Raw genomic sequence first — 16,365 nt, forward strand, 5'->3', positions numbered from 1 at the left:
AACTTTGCATCAGACGCTGTTTATTAACTTTGAAATTATAGTGCACTTTTGCCAGATCTCAAGGTTGTGTGCAACCGTTTTGGGTTCAGATCCCAGATCCACATGATGGCCGAGCTGGTCCAGGTGGGGATCCGAAAAAGCTGATCTCTCTCCCCAACTTCATTCTGGGCCGGGCATGGAGGAACCCTCTGAAGGTGGTCTTGGAAAGGCCCAGGAAGGTTAAGTCCCTGAAGGGGGCTTCCTTCCTCTGCTCCCCCCTCGGTCACTACCACCCACAGACCCCTCAGGCCTCTGGAACCAACGGCCGCAGCTCCGGGGCAGCTGCAACAGGAAGCCTCCCCCATGGCTGCCGTGGGCCAGCCACGTCCTGAGGCACAAACAGGGCTGGCTCAGTTCCCAGCATCTGGCCACGGATCAAAGACGTCCACGTCCTCCTTGCAAGTTTCCATGACCTGCTGGATGCCTCCTCCCCAGGGTCCCACGTGCTTCAGCCTGGCTGGGAAAACCACAAAGAGCTGCCCCAGCTGGCTGCCCCCCACAGCGCCCTTGCCAACTGGGGCGCCCTCCCTGCCCCAATGTCCACGGCGCGAGACTCGGTACCCAGACAAGAGGCCAGAGTGAGCAGGAAGGAGGGCAAATGTCCGGACCGTTTCGGATCTCAAGTCTCCCATCCCGTCTGACCTCTGCTCCTCCTGGGACTGAAGAGGCAAAGGGAGGGGGCTAGGAATCCCACTGCCTGCAGCCCCCTCCCCCCAAAAGCCTAGCCTGACTCACCTATTGGAGTCATTTACGCCTCTGCCATATGTAGCCGCTGCCTAAAGCAAATGGATTTGCCTCCCCCCCCACCGTTGCTGAGAAGGATCTTTACTGGAATCCCCAGAATGAGGCTTCAGGATGAGAACCCCCTTCCTCAAGTGGGGGTGGAGGATTTTTATGAGAAAAAGAGGAGAGGAGATTCAGCACATCCCAAAGGAAACCTGTCAGGTTTAGCAACTGAATGGAGCTAAATACAGAATGTGTCTTTTTTTCCACGCCTCCCCCACTGTTGGTGATTTTAGTTCAGCCTCCTCACAGGAAATAAATCACTGGGTGGTATCTTTTCCACGCACCCTTCCCTTTTAGTGGGGTGTCTCCTCAGAAGACATAAACGCTTCCTCTGCTTAAGAGAGAGAACACACACACCCGTTTAATTACAGGCTGGCGTGCCAGGTTTCTATTACACTTCAAAAAAGGGAAGCGGTTCAAAGAGGAGCAGTTTTATATTAGAACAAAAAATGCTATTAGCTTTTTTACATTTTGATACACAGATGTTTTCTTTTCTGGAAGAAAAGGACTCTGCAGGGTGGTTTTTCAAGGCAGCCAGATCAGCATTAAGAAGCAAATGCAGGCTGGCCGGTGAATCAAGCCAGGAGCAGCAAAAGGAAGCTGAAATCAAGGTCTGTCCCAGGGGAACAGCTCAGTCCTGTATTAATGCATCACACACACCCCAAATGTCTCAATGCAAACATAGACTACAGATCCCATCATCTCCCAGTGAGCGATTCCCGTCTGGGCAAAGAAGGACTTTGCAGGATCAACCGCCATGAGGCTCCCTGCCCTGACAGACCTCTCCCTGCTGCTGAACTTCCCCTCTCCATATTTACAACCGCTTCCAATTTAATCACGGCCTGCAAATTTAATTAACAGGCTGTGTTTACCCCTTCAAAATATCTTGTTAGCGAAGTCGTTACACCAGAGTGCCAAGCTCTCTCGGAGACACAAGATGCCAACGCCAAGACATCCCCCCCCCCATCAAAAAAAAAAAAGCCAATCACGGCAACAGTTTCTCCTGGTCCAGCTGCCCCAAAGCAGACATAATCTGGCCACAATACGAAGAGCAGCCATAAAATGGGAAGGGCAGTACAGACATCTTAGCCGTACTGACAGTGACAAAATAAGAGAACCCCACTTGCGTGAGTGATAGTAACATTGGATCAACTAGAATTTCCTAATTCTTCTAATTCTTGGGGTGACCTTGGGCCACTTCCTCTGTTTTAGCCCAACCTACTTCGCCAGGTGGCCATTATGGGGATGGAAAAGGGCAGCCACTTGTGGCTGATGCAGCCTCACCTCTCAAGCCAGGAGTGGTCAAGAGCTCAGCTGGGCCACCTGAGACCAGCGACGACCGGCCTTGAAAGAGCCTCTGTCCAGCTGCCAGAGACCCCCAACCACTGAGCCCCACCTGCAGTTCAACGCCCAGCCTGTCCCCAGCTTTGGGGGCAAACAGCAACTCCGCAGACTCAAATCTATGGGAAAGAACCTTTTTTTGCAGCTGACGGGCGCTTCCCTTCAAGGGCTGGCAGAGGCCCTGGCGCCCAGGCCAGAGTCACACAGCAGGCTGAGCCCACTCCTCACAAGCCGAATGGCAGCTCAGCACAGGACCCGAAGTCAGGCTGCCCCGGGGTGCCCATGCCAGCCACCGACCAGGGAAGCCTGGCTCCCCAAGGAAAGGCAAGAAGGGACACAGGGCACCCCCCCGCCAGGGAAAGCGTATTCCTGGGGCCCAGGAAGGGGGAGGGAGACAGGAGACCCCTGCCCCTCCCAGCCACCAACCCTTCCTGCCTCCTTCCCTGCACAGCAGAAACTTCTTCAGGGGCAGGATACGTCCCCTCCGGTTGCTGAGAAGCAGAGGAAGAGGCTTCTGAGCAGGCAGAGCACAGCTTCCCTTCGGATCCAGCGGAAGGGAAGGGTGCAATTCCGGGCGGGTGGTGGTGGTGGTGGTGGCAACTGGCGGGATATTCTTGGCCACCTGATTATTCACGACAGCCAAACCCCCCATGACCCCAAAACTACCCTTCTCCCTGGAAAGAGGTTGACAAAACTGCTTCCTTGCTTTGCTTACACCGAATGGAAACATGCAAGGAAAAAGCAGAGTTGGAAAAGTAGGATGAGGGAGCCCATCCTACCTTGCAGGGCTAGAAGAGAGAGTATTCTAGGCCTGGTCAGTTCAAACTAAGAGGCAAACTAAGAGGCAACTAAGATTCAGCAACGTGTAGTAGGTCTTGCACGTAACTCCCAAGGGGGCCTGAAGCTCTTTCCAGCCTCAACCTTTGACCAGGTGTCTCTGCCTTGGGGGGGGGGGCACATGGGATACCTTTCCTGACTCTTTTCCCTTTAGAAAAGCGGTGGGAAAATGTGAGTGCCCCTCCCTCGGAAGGCAGCCTATCCGCTTAACAGACAATTAAAAAAAGATTAAAAGGAGCCGAGAGCGAATCAGTACTAAAATGCTAACAGCCTTTTCTGCAGCAAATGATAGAGGTCAATGGGTAGGGGGCTTCCTGGTGGCAAAGCCCCTCCAGCCACCCTTCATAGGGCTCAGAACAGGAAGAGATGGGTGCCCATTTTGGCAAAGGTGGCATCAGGCTCCTTCCCTCCAAGATCGCTGGCAATCCCTGGGGGAAGGTCCAAGACCCCTGCAGGGCTGGACCTGCAAAGACCACTGCCTTCCAGGGCCTGATGACCCCCCTCCAACCAGCTGTGCCCCACAGGCTCAGTGGGGAAACTGGAGCCCCTGAAGGCCACTCCTGGCCTGCCCCACCACCTCCCTCCCACAGGCTCCACTTGCAGGTCACAGAGGAGAGCTCAAGAAGGATTGGGAATGCCGGGTCTCCCCCCTTCAGCTGTGCTGGGGAGTCTCCCCCAGCAGAGAGCCAGTTCTCCGGAGGAGGCTGCTCCCGGTGGTTCCCCAGCCCCCATCTTGTGCCAGTGGGGCTGAGTCTCTTCCCCCCATCTTCCCCCCTTTCCGTAGCTCCACAACCATTTCCTTGGTTAACGTTTGCCTGCCGTGGGCACAAATCACTCTCCCACACACATTTTTACAAGGCTGCCTGCTAACAAAACGCTTTCCCCAGAAGCCCCAGCAGAGACAGCTTCATGGCTCCATCTGCCAAGTCCCCCTCGCCGCCCCCCCCCCGCCACAAATCCCAGGAAGACGTGATTTCCTAAGCAGATTCAGACTTGTTACTAGAAAGATAAACAACGGAGGGACACATCGTTGAATTCGGTTCCAAGCAAGGACGCCACACAATTCGGCGGACAGGTCCACCCGATTCCTGGGCGGGGGGGGGATCCCTAACCTCCCACCGCTTCCCCAGCAGCTCCTTTGCACGCTGGTCACTGTCACCGCACTGGCATTTGGGGAGGGGGGCAGCAAGTAGCCCGATGCTGCCGCCGCCGCTTCCACCGAGAGCCTCGCGCCCCATGACGTCATCTCTCCAACCCTTCTCTGCACAATTCCCGCCCCTCCTCGGGGGCTCCTAGCTGTCCCTCCGAAGAGCCCCCCCCCCGGCCTTCAAGGCCGCTCCGATGCAGCCCCCCGCATGCCCGACCTGCCCGCCCGGAGCCCCGGCCGCTCTGCAGGCACAGCCGAGCTCCAGCAGCGGCCCCGGCGGGGTCTCGCCAACCAGCCCGGCGGAGCCAGCGCCCCCCCCCCACGCCGCCGCCTCTCTCGGCCCACGGCCCGGTCAGCGGAGAAGAGCCGCGAGCCAGGAAGGAGGCAGGCCGGCAGCGCTTCCCCGGCTCCGCCCGGGACCACAGGCAGAGCAGCCCGCCAGCGGGCGGGCGGAAGAGCGCCGGGCCCAGCAGTCCGCTAGCGGAGCCCCCGGCCGGATTCAGGGTCGGCCAGCGAGCGGCGGGTCCGGGGCGCCTCCCGAGAGCGCGGCGCAGAGATCGGAGCCCGCCGGAGAGCCTCTCCGGGAGGCGCCGCGCGCAGAGCAACCCCCCGCCCGCCCCGTCCCCTCCGGAGGGCCGCCGGCCGGCGCTTACCTTGCAGGCTGGGCTGCGTGGGGTCCGGGCCGCCTCCGCCCGCGGCCATCTCGGCGGCGCCGGGGAGGCCGTCGGCGCTGAGCTCGGCCAGTCTGCGGCTGGCGGCGCCCAGCTCGGCTCGCAGGGCGCTCACCTCCTGCCCGGCCGCCTGGAGCGCTCCGTCGATGCGCAGCGCCAGCTGCTGGTTCCCCTCCATCATGCCGGCGATCTTGGCCTGCGGGAGGGAGAAGGCGGCAGGCTCAGCAGCTGCAGCAGCCGCCGCATGGCGCGCCCTGCCCCGCCGTCTCCGCCCGCCGCTCCCGGGGCCGCGAGCCCGCCCGCCCGGCGGCTGGGGCTGCACCCGAGGCCGGCGGCGCGGCTGGTAGAAGCGCGGCCGGGGCGGGAGGCGGCAGAGAGGGAGCGCGGCGGGAGGGGTGGTGGTTGTGGAGGAGGAGCCACTCGCCCCGCCCCGCCCCGCCGAGGCCCCTCCTCCGGCCTGGGCAGAACAGCGGCCGCCACTCCCCCCGCCCGGCGGCCCGACCTCCTAATAGAATCCCCGTAGAATCCATGCTAATAATTCATACCATAAACGCCTGGCGTTTGTAGCGGCCAGCTAGCAAAGGGCAAGTCAATGTTTGGCAGCAAGATGCCAGGTAGCTGGCAGAGGGTTCCCTGTCCTGGGGCCAGAGGCTGGCCCGGAAGGTGCGGGTCCTCAAGGAACAGCTGCTGCTGCTGCTGTATAGAATCCTCCCCTCCTATTCACACAACCCCTGGCCTTTAAGGGGGTCTGTTTGCAGGGGAAAGACAATGCCCCCCCCCCCGCTTAGCAGGGCTACCACAGAAATACTCTGGACGCCATTAAGCAGGAGCATGTGAGACCCAGTTAAATGTAACCCTGATCTGCGTTTTCTGAGAATCTCAAGCAAGGAAGCCCACCAAATCTCACCTCAGTTTGGATAAACCACAATAGGCTCAGTTCAGCCTAGGACGGTGCAGCTCTCGGATGCCCGAGGAAGAGCTATGCCGGGTGTGGCTTCACACTAGCACTAAACGTCAGTCAGGAAAACACAGCGTGGCAGTATTCACACAACAGGCTTAACCCGGTCAGGAAAGACCCACAGCTGCACTTGCATAATGTGCAACGGTTGGGGTTTTGTGTAAGTTATGAGCCCTTGTGCAAATGCAGCCTGGCACCAAAACAAAAAGTTGTGCAAGGAAAGACTTCCTGCGATATGTGGTGCCCAAATGGCCAACCTGTTGCAGCCGGTGGAGAAGGCGCACATCACGCAATGCGCTACAAGGAGGGCACATCCCTCGGCTCCGTTTTCTCTCCGGCTTCCAGCATGTTGGGTGCCGTGAGCCCTACCGCTCCCTTGCTCGCTGGCTGGGTCCCTAGGACCCCCTCTCCTGAGTGAGTGCGTGCAATCCTCGCAAGGCTGCCTCAAATGGCTGTGTTTAATGGGATACAAGAGTGAAAATGCATCACGTTAGGTGGCTAATTCCATTTTAATTAAGCTTACATTGAGATTAAATGAAAATACATCAAGTTCAGGTTTTGTCCCAGATCTCCCCATTGAAGGGAGCTGCCCTCAACGGCCACCGAGAAGATGCTGGGGGGCACCAGGATAATTGCCTTAATCTGCCCCCCTGGTTTCAGGGGAAGGGGATTATTCTAAGTTTTACCCACCTGCCCCCTCCCCTGTCTCTGGGTTGGGCCAATCCGAGGGAGTCTTCCGGGGCAGTGGGGGGAATTTGTATCCAAGAAAGGTGGCATCACCCAGCTGTTCTCATGCCCCTGACGTGCCAGGGAGGCCAACCTGGCCAAAATGACTTGTCAGACTTAAGGCTGAAAAATAATACAACATTAAAATCCAATCAAACAATCCTGAGATGCAGTTGTGTCAATGAACGCATCTATTTTAATTAATTTCAAAAATGAAAGGTTTTGGGGGTCCTCCATAATTTTTGGCCTGTGTCAGATGCAATGCCGGGCCATTGTCACCCCCCAATTGCTACCGAAGGGGTCTCCCCTCCTCCCAGCCTCCTTGGACCAGATTTATTTTCATTGATTCCATAAAATCTTAATGATTCCATAACTCATCATTCGGTGCTGTGGGGCTTTTTTTTGTTTTTGCCTATTATTTTGCCTATTATTAAGTTTTGCTCCGGTGCATGAAAGGAAACACACGAAATCTAAATCTAAATCTTAGCTTGTTCTCCTGCCACAGCAAATAAGCCGTCCTGTTGCACCTGCAGCTCACCTTCCGCAGGGCCCAACCTCCCCGTCTGCAGCTTCTCAGCCAGCTTGGAAGCTGCTCACACACAAACACACAAACACACACCCCGAAAGGCCTAACAGCCTCCCCAGATTCTGCAGCAGATCGAGCAAAGCCCCCCCCCTCGTCCTCTCCTCTCTGGCGTTTCCATAGAAATGAATGTTGGTTTCCATCTGCTTCTGCCAGAGCCAGCTCCCCTTGGCCAAAGAGCTGCTGGCTGCCACCACCCCCCCCCCAGCCCCAGGCAGTCTGCAGAGAGACCCACCACATGGCCCTGAAGGGCCCAGTGCCGGCTCCCACTGGGCTGAGGGGTGGCACAGGGCGCAGGAGTTGGGCCGCACAAATGGAGCTGCTAAGAAGTCCCCCCTCCCCTGTCAGCTAATAGGAAGATTTCTGTAATGTAGACAAATAGATCAAAGTGTTCCCCCCCCCCAACATCCATCCCGCCTCCCTTCAATTCTATTGACAATTCTCTAAGTGTACCAAGAAGCAAGGTTGGCTCCCCTCTGCCCCCTCTGCTTATACCGGCACCTTTAATAATTAAAAGAATCAAAAATAGATAAGAAAACCATTTTTTTTCTGGTCTCCAGCAACAGAAAAGAAACAAAAACTCAGAATCACAGAGGACTTAATGTAAACCATGATGCAAGTAAACCACTCCTAAACTAAGCCCACCACAAGTTTTACAGCGTGCTTGGTTACAATAAAACCTTTTTAATCAATTTATTTATTTATGGGATTAAATAGGGATTTATTTATTGGAATTAAATTAATCGGGATTAAAACAGGCTCTTGAGCTCTCTGATAATTTAGACCGTGTGGTTTGCAAATATTTGTATATCTCTGAAATATAAATATGATACTGTTTGTTTGTAACAGGACTTTCTCGCCAATACATCATCCCTGCTTAATAAAGCCTACCCACCCCCCAAAAGGTTGGCATGTGATGGGGGGCCCGGCCTTCTCTCCTGCTTGGGAGGCTTCAGTGGACAAACGGCCTGTTTTGATTCTGGCACCGAAGCTGTCCGTTCTCATGGAAGGCCATCTTTGCAGAGTCCTTTAGCCTTCCTCCTCCCTCCCTTCCTTTTTTTCCTCATGGGCCACGTCTTTGGTACAAAGGGCCCAGGTTGCCTCGCTGCAATTTACTGGCTGTACAGACGATAGCAATGAACATATTTTAGGTGAAGAAAAACAAAAGACATAGAATCAAAACAGGCCGTTTTTTGTTTTTCTTCACCTAAAATATTTTCAGTATCATATTTATATTTCAGAGATATACAAATATATCTGGAAGGGACCTTGGAGGTCTTCTAGTCCAGCCCACTGCTCAAGCAGGAGGACCTATACCAGGGGTGGGGAACCTTGGCTCTTTTATGACTGGTGGACTTCAACTCCCAGAATTCCTGAGCCAGCCATGCTGAGGGGAAAGGGAGAGGTTTCCAAGCTGGGCCAGGCTGGCTTAGGAATTCTGGGAGTTGAAGTCCATGAGTCATGAAGGGGCCATAGTTTCCCCCACGCTGGCTGAGGAATTCTGGGAGTTGAAGTCCACGAGTCATCCCCTGAGCTATACCGTCTCAGACTGGGGGGTGTCAGGACTGAATCCACACGGACCTCAGGGCTCGACTCCTCCCACAACTATCGCCCTTGAGGGCTGCCTGAGAAGCGGCACCAAAGGAACGCGAAAGGGCCGAAGAGGAGAAACAGGCGCTCCCTCCGAGCGCAGAAGCCCAGCGCCAGGGGCCTGCTCAGGCCTGGGGGGGGGCGGGGGCGAAGGAGGGGCAGCCACCGGGAGCAGAGCAGGTGTGTAGGAGAGACGTAGCCCCCAGCCTCGGAAATTCCCCCGCTGGTTCCAGGACCATGGAGAGCGGTCCGAGTAAACCCCCCCCCCAGACACGTTTCCCCCAGAGAAGTTTCAGGGCTGTTCTTGGCCTCTGACAAAGATCCACCCTTGGGGCAGGCAATACGGGATCCCCTCTGCTTTGGACGGCCTCCACCTGGGCCCTCCTGAGGCAGGTTTCAGAGCATCCACTGCTCTGTCCAGCACCAGCTGGATCCGTTTTCCTCAAGGGGCCATAATTCCCACACGGAATAAATAATAAAGCTTCAGCTCCCTTCAGCCTCGGTGCCCATTTTCAGAGGCCCAGCCTCCGCTACACATTTTTTTTTTACTGCTCTGTCATCTCGGAAACACAGCCTGAAGAGGCCGAATTTGCATTTCAAATCATTATTTGTTGTTATGACAACACAGGATAGATTTCCCTCCCCCCTTGTTTTCCTTTTTCTGGGCTTTTGAACTAGTCATCATCATCATCATCATCATCATCATCATCGTTCACATTATGGTGTACAAGTAAAATTTTAAAATCTGCCCTTGCCCGGAGGACACCTACTTTCCTGTGCCTAGGACAATGGAAAGCAAAGAAAAGGAACATAAACATCACACACACACACACACACATACACACACCCCACGGGTGGCCAGGGGACGTGAGGTGGGAAATGTGGCTGGTGCAGGAATAACAAGACAGACGCCCCGTCCTCTCCAGCCAGAGACAGGGCCCTTTCCGGAAAGCCCAACCCGGGCAGGGCTGTGGTGAAGCCTTCCTGCTCTCTCTTGTGCCCACAGAAGCAACGGGCTCTGTTTTTAAAGGTGGGGAAGAGGCTGCGGATCCTCAGGGCAGGTGGGTTCTCCTCTGCAGGAGGACAGCCTCCTTTCCGTCAGACCGAGCCGCCCCCACAGTGGCTCCAGACTGAGTTCTCCAGAAGCTCAGGCAGACACTGGCAAGGAGTGGAAAAGGAGCATCCATGAGGCTGGATCTCAAGGTGAGGCCTGCAGACCAGCTGGATCCCTCACCCAGTAGCAGTGTGGCTGCCCATCCGCTAACCCTTTGGGTCAAAGAAACGGGTGCCACCCACATCCCTCTGCCTTTGTTTCGACTACTTGCTCAGTGGGAAACCCCCCCACGGGTGGCAATTTTGAAAAAAAGGATTCAAGAGCCATTTAAAAATTTTTAGAAACTCATTTTTAAGTACAATGTCAACCTATGTCTATTTGGGTTACAATTTTTTGGCAAATCCATCCCAGTTATGCAAATATATCCTTCTAATGTATGCCATAATGCATGTATGTACTTGGCTTTTATAAATATTTGCATTGCTGTGCAGATATTTTTAACACACACACACACATGCATGCTTACACACACACATACGGTATACTGTACAAACACTGTATACATATAATTTTTAGAATGCTGGACTAGCTGAAGTGGGTCTTTTAAACTCATCTCTGAGGATTTCATTGAAATTTCAGCTTTTGTTACAATTTATTTTTTTGCATTAAACTGAATGATTAAAAACACAGAAGTATATTTCGGCACAATATCTTACGTAAACCTACCCAGAAACCAGCCCCGCTCTCTCAAGGCATCCGAGTCCCGGATTTCCCTCCAGGGTGTCCACCAAAAAAGCCACTGGAAAGAAATCCTATTCTACTCCAGGCAGCTACTTTCAAGGAAGCTGTGGGACCTGCAGCCCAACAGACCTTTCCCTGCAAGGATTTACCCCCCCCCCAAATTCACAGATAAATCACCCCCTTTGGTGCCGCAATTTTCTTTGCATCCTTTATTAAAAAGAAACCAAACCGTCAGAAAATTTCACTGGAACTAAAGACATCACTATCCTTACTGAGTCTTTTCTATCTGAAAAATTACAGAACTTGATATTCCCTCTTTTTTTTTTTAATTAAGGTGGCAAATGTCTCTGACAAATTAATCAAGGTAATCTCTCTCCAAACACTGTGATTTATTCTAGTGGCCTTAATTAGATCCTGATGGCCAACTGTGAAAATTAAGGCCTGTAATTCACTAGTTGTGGCAACGTGCTGATGTTTATTAACCTCGTGGCTTCAAACCCAGAACATTTTATGTTTTCAGGCATCTTCAGAAAAATCTCCCTAGCATAACACATTCCCAGATTGTATTTTCTCCTTCTGCGCTCCAGACAAAAAATATTCAGGGGTAGAACAAATCAAGCCAAATGGACGATCCCTGTGCAGGTAGGCCCCACTTTGAAAAGAAGAGCCTGTGGTCCTCAAATCCCAGGAGACAAATTTGGAAACATCTCAGCCAGTACAGAGGGACACCGGGTGATCCTGTTTTTGTTTCTTTCAGCTGAGGAAGAGCGAAGAAAAGGAGATCTCTTCCCCGGGAAACTGCTGCTTCCCTTCCCTTCCGAAGCTAATGGTTAGAGCTTACAACGCCCCATGCTTGTAGGCCAAGAAAACAGATCGCTCTCCTCCTCCTTTCCAGCAACACATGGGCCAACCAGGGCTGAACAAAACTACAAACCATGCCAAAGTTAAACTGCAACAATCGGAGGGTTCCTGCAGGATCAACCTCGCTTCCCAAGACCAGCATCCCCGTCCAGGAACCCAGCTTGGTGGCCTGTGCAGAGAAGGGCCTCCCACCGGCACTTGCTGCATCGAAAGCAGTAGAAAGAAGGCAGCTTGGATCTTCCTGTGAGCCTCCACCGCCCCACTCCACCCCAATCCTGCCCCGGTTTAGAGCAGGCAATGGATGTAGACTGGAAGCAGATCACCTGGTCCCACCTGAGCACCTGCTAAAACCAAGGGGGAGAGAAGAACAGCTGCCAGGAGGGGCTGGTTGGGGGCTGAAAAGGTCCTGGAGCTCTGGGGGAACAACACCTAAGCCCCCCCCATGTGTGTGTGTGTGTGTGTATTTGCACAGCTAGTGATCAACGCCCACAGCAAAGGATTTCCCGAACCGAAAGGAGGGGCGGCCTATGGCGCCCTTCGGACTGGGCCATCAGGGGCTGTGCTTGGCTTCCGCTCAGCCGTGTGTGAACCAGCCAGTCTGGTTTCAAAACCATGGTTTAGCGTGTTGTGAGAAGTGAGCTGATTGTGGCTTATTCGGAGAGACCTGGACTTGGCAGGGTGAGTGAACCCCGGATGCTGGGGGGAGGGGGGAGCCTCTTATGAGATCCACCAGTCCCGCGGAGGCGAGGGGGCTTACCTGGGCGTCCATGAGGAGCTGGGTCATGAGGGACATGGACCGTCGCAGAGTGCTGCTCTCGCCAGGCAGGAAGGCCCGCTGCTCGTCCTCCTCCAGCGCCCGGGCCTTGTGGACGAGGAAGTCCGAGATCTGGTCATTCAGTGTGTGGAGCGACTGCAGGGCTGAGAAGGAAGGAAGGAAGGAAGGAAGGAAGGGAGGGAGGGAGGGAGGGAGGAGGGGAAGAGGGTCATGTCCAGCGAGCGGCAGCTGGGGGAAGGGAACCCAGCAGAACCGTCCATATTGCGCACCCTAATCCTAACCCCTCTGCCAAGGGGGCTCAGAAGGCTTAATGGTCCTATCCAAGGGAAAGAGCACGGAAGGCAGGTGACAGCTTCAGATCTTCACGTCCTTGACCACTGGAGAACTTTCCTCCTTAAAACAGGAAGAAGAGCCCCTTGGCAAAGGATCTTGCCTGCCTCCCGTGTAAATGAGGGAGAACTGGCCCTTTGGAGTAAAGGGCCAACTTTAACAGCTGTCTTGCTGCAGAGAGGAAATGCATTTCTGGTCACCACTTGAATTCAGAAAAAAACAAGAATTCACCTGGCAGGTGGACAGGTTGTTTCTTCAAACCAGAATTACTTTTTCCTTTGTAAGGCCAGAAGGGAACAGGGCTTCTTCCAAGCAGCCTCTGTCTCCCCCTCCTGGTGCTCTCTGGCCCCTCACCTGCCCCCCTGGAAAAAGCCACGTCCCAGACCTTATCCGTATCCGGGAGATAAATCATGGCAGAAGAGCTGTACGTGGTTCTGACCTGCGCTTCACCGCCAGCCCCACCGGTCAGTTTTTGAAAGGGAGTGTCCAGAGTCTCTTTTGAAAGGGAGTGTCCAGAGTGGTTTGGCCAACAGCAAGTCTCTGTTTTTCCTTCAAGTGCACCCGAGGATCTTTCCCTCTGATCCTGGCTGGTTCTTTTGACTGCAAGTATATCCAATCCTATTACTCTACGTTCTAAGTATATCTCTGCAAGACTGCAAAGCAGGACGCCTTGATCTTTATAGGAAAAGGCAGGAGTCAGGTAGTCAAGACTTTGTGGCTGCAGCGATCGGTGAGTTAACGCAAACACCGGCTCTCCTTTGCCTGTTCTGCACGAACGAATCCAAGCCTGCCCTGGCCTTCTGCTGAAACCTTCCTCAGGTACCTTTGCCCACCACGGGAACAGGAAGGAAGGCAAAGGATTTTTCTAATAGCTTGTATTAGCAAAAGAAACACTTATTCATTTAAGGAATCTATGCTGGTTAAAAAAAAGTTCATTGTCAAGTATTTTTAATTGCTGACGATTTGTGTCATGATGTAGCTGAAGACAAGGCAGACCACTTTTAAACAAAGCCAGGGAAAAGTGAGGTTTTGTCTAAGTCCTGAAACAAGCCCACTAATTCTGTTTTTTCAAATAACAGCACAGGGTCCCGGGAAACCCTTTTTCTGCAAGCCATCTGCTTTCGGCCATGAAAGACCAGGGGCAGCAAAGGGCCCTTCTAGCAATCGCCTTCTGACCCAACTCGCTCCCTCTTCCAGGCCAGCCACACCCTGGCTGACCCCCGCATGGCATCTTCTCGGCCGGCCCCACCGACTCTTCCAGCCAGGGAGACCGAGGGGCTGAGTTTCAGCAAGGCAGTCAGGAAAGCAGCCAGCTCCACCCAGGCCTGTTCTGAATCGGCACGTGCCCCCCGGGCTGGCAGCTTTCTGTTCCGCCAACTCACAGTTGCCCTCCCAAAAATAAAACAGCATAAGGGGAAAAAGAAAAGAAAAAAAAAGCAAGCCTCTGCTGTGCCTGAGCACCCTTTGGCTCTTTCTCTGGGGCCAGGACGAGGGAGCCGTGCCGTTGCCGGGTTCCTCTCTGGCCTCCCTGGCTTCCCCCTGGGGAAACTGAGCCCGTCGTCCCCTCTGGAGAGACTAGGAGGAGGTGAGCTGGGAGGGACTTGAACCAGCAACATGATAGGCCTGGATCCTCCAGTCTGTCAGACTTCAGTTCCCATCAGCCTACCTGCCCAGCAGTATGGGACGGATGATCCACAACATCCTTCCCACCTAGGACAGAACCCAGAAATCTCCTAGCTGGTTCAGGGCCCTCGGCAAGGACAGAAAAGGAGCTTGAACAACAGCTACAACAACAACAACAGCAGCAGCAGCAGCCACCACTCCTTTTGGCTCAGATCTGCTCTGGGTCCCTCGTAACACAACCAGCCTTCCTTAAACAAAACAAGTCCCCATCTCTGAGCAGTTGCACGGGTGAAGTCGCAGTTCTTGCATCAAGTGGCCACCCTGATTTTGAAGACGCCTCAGTGTGAGATCCTGCACAACAAGGCAGACCGACAAGAGTGTCTGTGGGTGTCATTCATCTCTGCCCTGTTTTCGTGGAGAATGTTTTGGTTGGCCCACCTCCACCTCTGAACCAGCATTTCCCCCAAACCTGGGACTTCCGCAATGCTCCCCTCGGAGAGCTCATTCCTTTTCCAGGGCTTTGCAGCAGAAGAGACCCCCCACCCCACCCCCACTCCTCTTACCTGCCTCCAGAAGTTGACACTGATGACCAAAGACTTGTGAGAAGGTGACCGGACTGGTGGTGTCCACAGACGAGGCCTCCATGGCTTGGGCAGGTCCCCCAGCTTAGTTGTGGGGACTCTTCCGAGGGCCAGGTGTTCCCTCCTCCTCCTCTCTGGGGAAGCAAGTGGGCCAGAGATCAACCACCCTGGGAGGCAAGTTCATCTCTGACCTGATAGTGAGAGACCTCCCAAGCCCCAGAGACGTGTCTTCCTCAGCGCTGGAGTCAATTTCAGAAGCTCCCAGATGACCCAGTCAAACTCTTTTTTCCTTCCTGGGAAAACTTGGTGATTCCCCCCCCCCTTCGGGAGACCAACTCTTCTCTCGTGAAGAAACCTTGCAGGACCCTTCCCCTCTTTGGCTTTTGCACCCCTCCAGGGCTCCTCTGGCAGAGCCAGCAAACCAGTCAATCCCCCCTCCCCATCCAACAGTATCAGGAAGCCGGTCAGCGTCCTCCTGGGTCTGGTTCCCAGGAACTGTTTTTGGGAATCCTTGCTGAGACCGAATGGTGCTCATCAGGATGGTGATGGTGTCTGACCGTTTGGGATGGAGCCTGATATAAAGAGGGGGGGAAGCCTCCTCCTCCTCCCCTCTCCGGCCCCCGCTTACCTAATGCATCTCTCTGGTCCTCTCAGTCGGTCCCCCTTTCAAGCTTTGCAGCTGATCCCCTCGCCGGGCACCAGCATCCTCCTCCTCCTCCAGTGGTCCAGTCTCGTCTACACTCTGGCAATCTGCTGTCCTCCCTCCCTCCCTGGGCTGAAAGAGGGAAGGGGCTAAGGCGCATCACTGCTGACGTCGCCCTCCTGCAGTCTCTCCTCCCAGGCTGGTTGAGCAAAACACACTCCTGAAAACAGGAGGGGAGGGGAAGTGGTCCCCGGCCCTCCAAGACTGGGGTCATGCCCTGATGCAGAGGCCTGTCTCTGCCCCCCTTGCCTCCTTTAATCCCCCATCCACCCCCCTCTTAAACCGGAGGGGAGAGAGAACACTTAAAGGGTAGGGCTAGTTGGCTAGCTGGTGTCTACGGGTCTAGTAGCTGGTGGGAGCTCAGTATCCTGGATTCCAGGGAAAAGACAATTTTTTACTAGTAAACACAGGTGGACCTTCCGCTGCTGATGTGGAAGCGGCCAAATGTTGCGGGCATATCCATCTGCAAAGTCAAGCCTGGAATCATTGGACCAAAGGAGTTGAGACCCCCCCCCCCGAAATCCAGCCTTCCCTCGAGGCAGAAGCCCCAAATCAAAGCAGGGAAAGGCTGTCCGGTCTCCGCTTTAGAGAACGTCTTCTTCAGAAGCATCTACCCGGAATCTGCCCCCCCCCAAAAAAACTACCCCTCCTGATCCCTGATATGATGGTGATGATGATGGGGCCTTTAGGTCATTGTGACGCCCCTTTGGCTACACGAAAAGTGCAATTTTTTCTACCCCTCCCCAGGTCAGCCCCTCTGACGCCTTCTCTTTCCTTGCCAGGTTCAGCCTCTCCTGATCGTTGTCTGTGTCTGGTTTGGAAGGGGAGATCTGAGCAGAGCCGGGAGAAATGGATGGAAAGCACAGTTCTCCTGATACAAGTCTGAACTTACAGGCGTCCAGATGTTCTCCTGCGGGTTTCCAGATCTCCCCGCAGACTAAATCTGTGTGTGCCTCTTTTCCAGCCTTGCCCTCCGTTGGGATCAGCACAACTGCAAGTTCACTGCGAGGCTTCCAGGT

The 16,365-nt window shown here is 54.4% G+C and overlaps 1 protein-coding gene across 4 annotated transcripts in view; it reads right to left on the minus strand.

The window, feature by feature from the left end:
• KAZN (kazrin, periplakin interacting protein) overlaps window positions 1–15,365 on the minus strand; it is a 38,358-nt gene extending 22,993 nt beyond the window's left edge. For 3 of the 4 annotated variants that reach the window (XM_039367386.1, XM_039367385.1, XM_039367384.1), the window contains exons 1-4: window positions 15,272–15,363; window positions 14,626–14,777; window positions 12,092–12,252; window positions 4,804–5,017 (exon numbers count right to left, since the gene is read on the minus strand). In XM_039367386.1, the coding sequence (XP_039223320.1) occupies window positions 4,804–5,017; window positions 12,092–12,252; window positions 14,626–14,707 (457 nt within the window). In that variant the 5' untranslated portion in view covers window positions 14,708–14,777; window positions 15,272–15,363. Of the gene's footprint in view, window positions 1–4,803; window positions 5,018–12,091; window positions 12,253–14,625; window positions 14,778–15,271 lie in introns of all 4 variants that reach the window. The other variant, XM_039367387.1, reaches the window with a different exon arrangement.
• Window positions 15,366–16,365: the final 1,000 nt, after the last annotated feature.

The sequence above is a fragment of the Crotalus tigris genome, unplaced genomic scaffold (assembly GCF_016545835.1).
Source record: "Crotalus tigris isolate CLP2741 ecotype Arizona unplaced genomic scaffold, ASM1654583v1 scf7180000020588.15403103151:6194809, whole genome shotgun sequence".
Taxonomy (NCBI): domain Eukaryota; kingdom Metazoa; phylum Chordata; class Lepidosauria; order Squamata; family Viperidae; genus Crotalus; species Crotalus tigris.